The following is a 10,211-nucleotide window of genomic DNA, read 5'->3' as shown; positions in this document are numbered from 1 at the left end:
CTATGTGGGCAGCCTTAATAAACACTGCTATGATGTGTTGAGCATGCAGGATACCAAGAGGTTAACAAGGTGCTCTCCTGCTGCTTGTGATGACAGATGAGTTTACATCACCAAACAAAATCACACGCACAAACAACACATTATTTCTTTCAAGATTTAAAGTTTAAGAGAGTGAGAACTTAATTGAACCACATGTCATTAACAGGGCTCTCAAGTTTTGAAGACAGGCAAGAGTGACATATCTATCCAGGATGCTTTATGTTAATTGGTTGCTGGATTAAATCTTACCCAGATACAACAGATACGGGGTTTTTCTGATTGGCTGTTGTGGAGCCCATTTCTTTTTTTTGGTTGGCTGATAAGTGGCTCCTCACAGCAGAACTCCAGGGGAGCGCTTGATTTCCCCACGGTGAGGGAAGCGGCCAGCTCATGTTTACATTAAATAGCCGAGAGTTTTTTTCAGCGTGAGAAATACGATGTGTGGCGGGAGTGCGTGACTTAAGACCAAAATGCGTGAGACTCACGCTCAACGCGTGACACTTGAGAGCCCTGCATTAACACACCGTAGTCTCTGCTCGTTGTGTCTGTTTGAAAATCTTCTTCTGTTGTTAACTCCGGGACTCTTTGGGGTAAATAGGATGTCTATGCAGCGAATAGGTTTATAGATGCGCTCCTTCGCACCATCTATCGTCGCGGAGTTTGAAAAGGAACCAACGCGCCTCGGCCCAAAATCAGAATTTCTTTTGCCGTGAGAAACTGGTTGTGTGGCGTGAGAGCGTGTGAAAACATGCAAAAGCGTGTGTCACACGGCGAAACCGTGAGAGTTGGTAGCTCTGTAGTCTTCTAAGGCGATAACATAATGTACCACTAGAACACTGGAGATGGGCCTCTACACACCTCTGTAGAGACTTCATTAACACCAGAGAATAGTCATGTACACATTAACTATGTAGAGAGTGTTTATGATTAATTTATTATCTTCATTGATAAAACTGCTTTGAACAATTACGACATTTCTACGTGACTCTAAACCTTTGAATGGTCGTGTATTAGTGTTCCTTAAAAGCTGAAACTTTAGATCACTACATTTACCAACTAGAATGGGCACTCGGTAGAGCGCATACCTTCGCATATCACAAGATTGGGCATTGAATTATGAACATTTTGGCATTAGTTGCCAATTGGATACAAATTGACCGTGCTATAGCAAAAAGAAGACTTTGACCTATCCATGACCTTGACCTTTGACCTGATCGATCCCAAAATCTAATCAAATGGTCCCCGGATAATATCCAATCATCCCACCAAATTTCATGCGATTCGGTTCAAAACTTTTTTTGTTATGCGAATAACACGCATACAAATAAATAAATACACGGCGATCGAAACATTACCTTCCGCATTTTCAATGCGAAGGTAATAAAGAGTTATCACTGTCCATAGTGAGTTGTCATATTTCTCTGTCCTCACTACGGGCTCCCCTTAAGAACCACGACGGGTCCTCACTACCGGCTCCCCTTAAGAGCCATGACGGGTCCTCACTACGGGCTCGCCTTGAGAACCATGACGGGTCCTCACTACGGGCACCCCTTGAGAACCATGATGGGTCCTCACTACCGGCTCCCCTTAAGAACCATGACGGGTCCTCACTACGGGCTCGCCTTGAGAACCATGACGGGTCCTCACTACGGGCTCCCCTTGAGAACCATGATGGGTCCTCACTACCGGCTCCCCTTAAGAGCCATGACGGGTCCTCACTACGGGCTCGCCTTGAGAACCATGACGGGTCCTCACTACGGGCTCCCCTTGAGAACCATGATGGGTCCTCACTACCGGCTCCCCTTAAGAGCCATGACGGGTCCTCACTACGGGCTCGCCTTGAGAACCATGATGGGTCCTCACTACCGGCTCCCCTTAAGAGCCATGACGGGTCCTCACTACGGGCTCCCCTTGAGAACCATGATGGGTCCTCACTACGGGCTCCCCTTGAGAACCATGACGGGTCCTCACTACCGGCTCCCCTTAAGAGCCATGACGGGTCCTCACTACGGGCTCCCCTTGAGAACCATGATGGGTCCTCACTACGGGCTCCCCTTGAGAACCATGATGGGTCCTCACTACGGGCTCCCCTTGAGAACCATGATGGGTCCTCACTACGGGCTCCCCTTGAGAACCATGATGGGTCCTCACTACCGGCTCCCCTTAAGAGCCATGACGGGTCCTCACTACGGGCTCCCCTTGAGAACCATGATGGGTCCTCACTACGGGCTCCCCTTGAGAACCATGATGGGTCCTCACTACCGGCTCCCCTTAAGAGCCATGACGGGTCCTCACTACGGGCTCCCCTTGAGAACCATGATGGGTCCTCACTACCGGCTCCCCTTAAGAGCCATGACGGGTCCTCACTACGGGCTCCCCTTGAGAACCATGACGGGTCCTCACTACGGGCTCCCCTTGAGAACCATGATGGGTCGATGAAGTCACGCGCCATGAAGTCTCGTGCCATGAAGTCACGCGCCATGAAGTCACGCGCAACACGCGAAATGGCGACACGTGTAGGCTGCACGTGCAGTTTAGTCACGCACAATGAAGTCACGTGCAGTTAAGTCAGTTAAGTGCGTGACTTCATTGAGCGTGACTAGGGCGACTGTGGGTCAGTGGGTAGCAGGTCCGTCCTTCAATCAGGGGGTTGGAGGTTCAATCCCCGCCCTAGTCCATGTGTCCTTGAGCAAGACATTTAACCCTGAATTGCTCCATGTAGCTGCTCTACGGTGTGTGATCGTAAGTCGCTTTGGATAAAAGCGTCAGCTAAATGACATGTGATGTAATGTCATGCGCAACATGGCGACGCGCGTAGGTTCCAGTGTGTTGTTATACCCTCGGAAACACACATTTCCTATTGTTCGTGTAGAGAGGAAAGTTTTTTGGTGAATGTCGATGTATACGCCATGCTAGATGAGAACAGGTGTCGGCGACAGGAAGTGGATCAGTGTGGCGGTCAGCGCCGTTTCAGAGCGTGACTATTGGATCTATGAACCTTTTCTCACTTTATGCATGAAAGTGTGATTTAGTTTCCTTTAATGCTCCCTTGAGGCCATCAACGTGTGTGTGTCTGTCTTTGTGTGTGTCTTTGTGTATGTGTGTCTGTTTTTGTGTGTGTGTGTTTCTGTGTGTGTGTCTGTTTGTGTGTGTGTGTCTGTTTCTGTGTGTGTGTGTGTCTTGTTTTGTGATGTGAACAACTCAAGAAAACAAGTTTCCTAACTGGAAACATTTCTCACGTTTATGGATCACGATGTCCACGTTGTAATTATGATTGTTTATGATTGTTACAGTAATAGTTGTGTGTCCGTCATTAGTGATCTCCCTCTCTCTCTCTCTTTGAGTTCAGGTATTGTGTAAGAACTGCATAACGCATAATTAGGCGGTTTCGGTATTATTAATTCTGCTCTTACGTCAGCATTTGAGCTCATGTCTGTGGTTATTATGAGCAGTAAAACATATAAAAATAAACATATTCATAATCCGTGTTTATAATAATTCATAAAGATGGAGGTTGCTCTTTGTGTCCTGTATTGAATATATTTTAGGATGTTTTCATAATGTGATAGAAAATGTCTTTGAGCACTTTGAAAACTGCTTGATGAAAAGAATGCATGACCATTATTATTATTTAATTTCAAGAGATTTCAAACTGGACTTCATGCTCGTGCATAGATTCATCATTTGAATTCATGAAAAGATCACAGGGGACATTTGAAGTATAGATAATAAAAATATAGATAATAAAAGTAGAGATAATAAAATATAGATAATAAAAGTATAGATAATAAAGCACGATGAACAATCAATAATCCATAATCTGAACTCCAGTGAACCCATCAGATGTTATTATTATGCAATATTAGGCTCCTCTGCTTCCTGCATCGCACACCTTGCAGGTGGAGAATGAGAGGCCACGCCCCCTTTAAAATGAGCCCCCCCACACACACAAAAACACACACACACACACACCTCTAAGCAATCAGCTGACGTCAGTTGACTTAAGTCGTTCCCTCGGGGCTCAGAAGCTACAGACGAGTGTCCTGCTGCTCCAACTCGTCACAGGTGAGCTGGGTCTGTCATTTATTTTATTAATATTATTTAGTAAGTTTACTTTAAGATATTTATAAGTATTGGCAGCTATACCGAGATGACTTGAAAGACAAATCTATAGTTTTTACTTTGTGGGTTTAAAGACTTTTGAGTTTTGTTTTTTTTAACAAATAATTTGAAGAATAAACTTGTAAAGGTTTGAAGTTTTCCAGCTTTGTCTCAAAAGAAGGAGAGGAGATTTTTATTTGTTTTGTACTTTTATATTTGTAGCTACGTGTAAATATAGCTGGTATGAATGAGCTGGTTTCTTCAAAGTAGAAATACAATCGTTAAATATTTCAATGTATTATGAGTATGAATATTTTTGAGATGTTAAAGACGTAAACTGGGTATTAATAATTTTGACTGTGTCCTCCTCAGAATGGAAGGCGTCTTCTTCCTGCTGGCGCTGGTCGTCTGCGTCCACGGGACGTCTCATTTGTCCTTTTCCAATGACACATCAGAGGTTTGGATTCACTTTAATCCTCCTTGACCTTTATGAACTATCCATCAAAGGACGGTTCATAATCCCGTGTGTCTCCCAGGTGGACGTCACTTTCTCCGACTGTGGAGTCCCTAAATCGTGCAGGGCGATCCCAGCCGGGTGCGACCCCGCCGGGCAGAGCGCGTGCCTGTTCGCCTCCGGCCGCCGCCCGGTGCCGCCGCCGCCCGTCGGCTTCGAGGTGACGATCGAGCTCCGGGGAGACTCCGCCGGGTACATCGCTCTGGGCTTCGCTGACACCCGCGGGGAGGTAACACACACACACACACATCACTTAAAATATATTAATTTTATATATATATATATATATATTATCCCGGCTAACGCTTTATAAATGTTATGTATTAGTTAATCTGTGACTTTTATGATCAATATGACGTCATACAATATGTATTTCGTTGATCAGAACCTCATGAATATTAATATTAATATTAAACATGGCGCGTAATGGAGGCTGTAAAATGCTCCATGTCCTCCTGGCCGAGTCCTTTATAATGTTGTATTCTGTATTAAAAACATGGACTTTGCCCAACAGGTCTGCTGTGTGTTGATTATTATGGGATGTAGCAATTAACCGTAATGTCGTCATTCTGACTTTAACGCCTCAGACATTAAAAATACTCTTTACAAAATCTGGATATGTAAATGAGTTGAGGCGCAATGACTTTACAAAACTATGTGACGTCATCCACGCAACAGGGAAGCGGGCGCAAAAAAATGCACAAATGTTGATACTGTTATGCTATGAGTGTTGTGGAGGACCCAAACGCACGCAACACAGTAGCTTCAGTATTCAATTCAGGATCTTATTAACCTGAATTCACAAAACCAAAAAACAACAAACAAACAAATCTTAACACGGGGGAACTGGCAGTCTCACTCCACCGTCGGGAGGGCAACTCCACCGAGCCTGTGCGCTGCTGATGAACAACTGGTCTTACCGGAACGACCTGACAGTGAGCCAGAGAAAGACATGGTCCCTATAACCACTGCTGGTGATTACCCGAACTCAACACAGCTGGTCCAATGGAAGCGGGCGTGGCAGTGGGCGGAAACCGGGGGTGGATACTGTAGACAGACAACACCACACAGACAGAAGGGAAACAAGACAGGGAATCACACACTAGGAGCAGACAGGAACCCTAACAGATACCCCAAAACCATCTGCTGCGTCACCTGATTGACTTGTGTGTGTGTGTGTGTGTGTGTGTCCTCAGGGAAATGTTGCGCTGTTCGTCTGCGCCTCAAACAACGGGACGTTCTTCTTCAGGACGCTGCAGGGCAACAACACCCCCAACGCGCCGCTCACGCCCACGGAGACGGTGAGGACATACACACACGCAGACACACACACACACACACAAGGAGCTTAATGTTGCACATGTGCAAGTCTTTAAACTACTTATTTAAGTAGTGCTCTCCTCCAGGTTTCTTCCCTTTTTTTCCCCCTGAAGGGTTATTTGGGAGTTTTTCCTGGTCCGATGTGAGGTTTTGGGGCAGGGATGTCTATGTGTACAGATTGTAAAGCACTCCGAGACAAATTTGTAATTTGTGAAATTGGGCTATACAAATAAACTGAATTGAATTGAATTGAATATTCGAGAAATACAAAATGAAAAGCTGTTATCTGAAGTCAGACCTGGATTATTAAATGATGCAATACAGATATAGCTGAAGATATTTGGACCACACAAGGATCTTTCGGGATGAGAAAAAAAATGATATATATTTTTTTCTATATATTTATTATATATTTTTAAATATATATATACTTTTTTTTATTTCAATATATACTTTTTTTAAATTTATTTATATATATATATATATATATCATTTTGTATTTGTCTTTCTCTGATGTTTTTTAAGTACCGAAAGAACGAAATATGTTTTGTGTGTAAATCTAAATTTCTTCGGCTTAAACTTTCCTTTATTTGACCTTTACCATAACCTTTTTTTCTAGATGGTGAAAGAAATCCGCGGCACGGTGAATGGAACTGTGATCAAGTGCAAGTTCAACATCGACTTACTGAACGCAGCCCAAAGCGGGAGCAGCCAGGTTACCATCATCACCATCCTGCTCAGGACTGGCACCGTTAATGGAGGTAAGTCATGACGACATGGTGACGCGACGTGGTGATGCGACGACAGACGTGGTGACAGACATGGTGACGTGATGTGGTGACGCGACATGGTGACGCGACATGGTGACGCGACGTGGTGACGTGACGACAGACGTGGTGACAGACGTGGTGACGTTACATAGTGACAGACATGGTGACGCGACATGGTGACGCGACATGGTGACGTGACATGGTGACGTTACATAGTGACAGACATGGTGACGCGACATGGTGACGCGACATGGTGACGTGACATGGTGACGTGACATGGTGACACGACATGGTGACACGACATGGTGACGTGACATGGTGACGCAACATGGTGACAGACATGGTGACAGACATGGTGACGTGGTGACAGACGTGGTGACAGACGTGGTGACAGACGTGGTGACAGACATGGTGACGTGACATGGTGACGTGGTGACAGACGTGGTGACAGACGTGGTGACAGACGTGGTGACAGACATGGTGACGTGACATGGTGATGCGACATGGTGACGTGACATGGTGACGTGACGACAGACGTGGTGACAGACATGGTGACGTGACATGGTGATGCGACATGGTGACGTGACATGGTGACGTGACGACAGACGTGGTGACAGACATGGTGACGTGATGTGGTGACGCGACATGGTGACGCGACATGGTGACGTGACGACAGACGTGGCGACAGACATGGTGACGTGATATGGTGACGTGACATGGTGACGTGACATAGTGACGTGACGTGGTGACATGACGTGGTGACGTGACATAGTGACGCGACGTGGTGACGTGACGTGGTGACGTGACATGGTGATGTGACGTGGTGATGTGACGTGACGTGGTGACGCGACGTGGTGACGCGACGTGGTGACGTGACGACAGACGTGGTGACGTGACATGGTGACGTGATGTGGTGACGTGACATGGTGACGTGACATGGTGACGTTACATAGTGACAGACATGGTGACGTGACATGGTGACGTGACATGGTGATGTGACGTGGTGACGCGACGTGGTGACGCGACATGGTGACGTGACGTGACATGGTGACGTGACATGGTGATGTGACGTGGTGACGCGACGTGGTGACGTGACATGGTGACGTGGTGATGTGACGTGACGTGGTGATGTGACGTGGTGACGCGACGTGGTGACGTGACATGGTGACGTGACGTGGTGACGCGACGTGGTGACGTGACATGGTGACGTGACGTGGTGACGCGACGTGGTGACGCGGCGTGGTGACGTGACATGGTGATGTGACGTGGTGACGTGACGTGACATGGTGATGTGACATGGTGACGTGACGTGACATGGTGATGTGACGTGGTGACGCGACGTAGTGACGTGACATGGTGATGTGACGTGGTGACGCGACGTGGTGACGAGACGTGGTGACGCGACGTGGTGACGCGGCGTGGTGACGTGACATGGTGACGTGACGTAGTGACGTGACATGGTGACGTGACGTAGTGACGTGACATGGTGACGTGACGTAGTGACGTGACATGGTGACGTGACATGGTGACGTAGTGATGTGACATGGTGACGTGACATCGTGACGTGGTGACGTGACGTGGTGACGTGACATGGTGACGTGACGTGGTGACGTGACATGGTGACGTGACATGGTGACGTAGTGACGTGACGTGGTGACGTGACATGGTGACGCGAAGTGGTGACGCGACGTGGTGACAGACATGGTGACGTGACATGGTGACGTGACATGGTGACGTGACGTGGTGACGTGACGTAGTGACAGACTTGGTGACGTGACATGGTGACGTGACATGGTGACGTGACATGGTGACGCGACGTGGTGACAGACATGGTGACGTGACATGGTGACATGGTGACGTGACATGGTGACGTGACATGGTGACATGGTGACGTGACATGGTGACGTGACGTGGTGACGTGACATGGTGACGTGACGTGGTGACATGGTGACGTGACATGGTGACGTGACGTGGTGACAGACATGGTGACATGGTGACGCGACGTGGTGACGTGACATGGTGACATGGTGACGTGACGTGGTGACAGACATGGTGACATGGTGACGCGACGTGGTGACGTGACATGGTGACGCGACGTGGTGACAGACATGGTGACGTGACATGATGACGTGGTGACAGACATGGTGACGTGACATGATGACGTGGTGACAGACATGGTGACGTGACATGGTGACGCGACATGGTGACGTGACATGGTGACGCGACGTGGTGACGTGACATGGTGACGCGACGTGGTGACGTGACATGGTGACGCGACGTGGTGACGTGACATGGTGACGCGACGTGGTGACGTGACATGGTGACGCGACGTGGTGACAGACATGGTGACGCGACATGGTGACGCGACATGGTGATGTGACATGGTGACGTGGCATGGTGACGCGACGATATCTTCATATTTAATCTGTGAATGTTTGTTATTGTGACTTTAAACTTCCCCGCCCCGGCTCTGAAACCGTCTACTACCTGTCGTCAATCAGATGCTGTCGGCGCCTTCAGCACCACCAGGAACATCGGCACTGTGAACCTGACCAACATCGCCCCAGAGACCACCACCATGATGCCCACTACCATGACCTCCATCACCACCATGATGCCCACTACCATGACCTCCAGCACCACCATGATGCCCACTACCATGACCTCCCCCACGACCGACGGCGGTGGAGCCGTCCGGCCTCACGGTAAAGAATGTGATTTGATTTTGAGTAAATGTCTTCGTCTTCCAAGCGTTTGACCTTGGGGTCGTTTAGTTCGGAGCTTTTGATGATCTTCATCCACAAATGAAAGTTTTAATATGTGATCCAAATCTCCAATAACATGGGAGTTGTGTTTGTTGCGTCTGAATGCATTTCATTGAACCCTTTGTGTCCCTCCAGCTGCGCTGCTGCTGCTGAGCGTGCTCACGCTGTCGGTGCTGATGAGAGGATGAACGATATGAAGAAGTGCCACGCTATGTAGAAATGTTGTGACTGCACTTCATGTTTTAACTCTTTTCACTTGGTTTATGCTTTAAGCTGAAACATTACATGTTGATTTAGTGATTATGATTACGACTTTCAGAGGACTTTATTTAGCATATTACAGTTTTTACATCGTCAACATTTCCTCCTGAACTCCTTCTGCTTCGATGAGTTTGAGCCGTTTCCATGGCAACCAACATCCTGATTGGGGCGGGGGGGGGGGGGGGGGGGGGGGGAACCCAAATGTGTGATAGTGTTTGATTCTGAAATGTACTGTGACTGTAAAATATCTGTTCATGGGACTATATATATATATATATACATATACATATAAATATATAATAAAGTTGAAACTATAGTTTGTTTGCTTGCATGTTTTGTTTTTTCTACATGAAATTTGCACTTTACTCCCAAAGTAAATGTTATTAAAAGCTGCACTACTGTTCAAAAGTTTGGGGTCACCCAGATAATTTAGTGTTTTCC

General features: G+C 47.2%; 1 protein-coding gene across 1 annotated transcript; it reads left to right on the top strand.

Annotated features, from left to right (window-relative positions):
* The first annotated feature begins 1,527 nt into the window (after positions 1–1,527).
* On the top strand, positions 1,528–9,940 carry LOC130190878 (uncharacterized). Its single transcript, XM_056410466.1, has 7 exons — positions 1,528–1,943; positions 4,513–4,597; positions 4,677–4,883; positions 5,851–5,955; positions 6,594–6,735; positions 9,246–9,449; positions 9,645–9,940. The coding sequence occupies exons 1-7, from the start codon at positions 1,528–1,530 to the stop codon at positions 9,695–9,697; spliced, it is 1,212 nt and encodes a 403-aa protein (XP_056266441.1). The 3' UTR covers positions 9,698–9,940.
* Positions 9,941–10,211: the final 271 nt, after the last annotated feature.

Source organism: Pseudoliparis swirei, unplaced genomic scaffold (genome assembly GCF_029220125.1).
Source record: "Pseudoliparis swirei isolate HS2019 ecotype Mariana Trench unplaced genomic scaffold, NWPU_hadal_v1 hadal_25, whole genome shotgun sequence".
NCBI lineage: Eukaryota > Metazoa > Chordata > Actinopteri > Perciformes > Liparidae > Pseudoliparis > Pseudoliparis swirei.
The sequence above is the reverse complement of the archived record's forward strand: the minus strand, read 5'-3'. Positions and strand labels throughout refer to the sequence as shown.

Excerpts from the sequence above, each read along its gene's own strand:
- LOC130190878 (XM_056410466.1), top strand. The coding sequence starts at position 1,528 with ATGACGGGTCCTCACTACGGGCTCGCCTTGAGAACCATGACGGGTCCT. Across the intron at positions 4,598-4,676 it reads TTTCCAATGACACATCAGAG|GTGGACGTCACTTTCTCCGA; the intron begins GTTTGGATTCAC and ends TGTGTCTCCCAG. Across the intron at positions 5,956-6,593 it reads CGCTCACGCCCACGGAGACG|ATGGTGAAAGAAATCCGCGG; the intron begins GTGAGGACATAC and ends CTTTTTTTCTAG.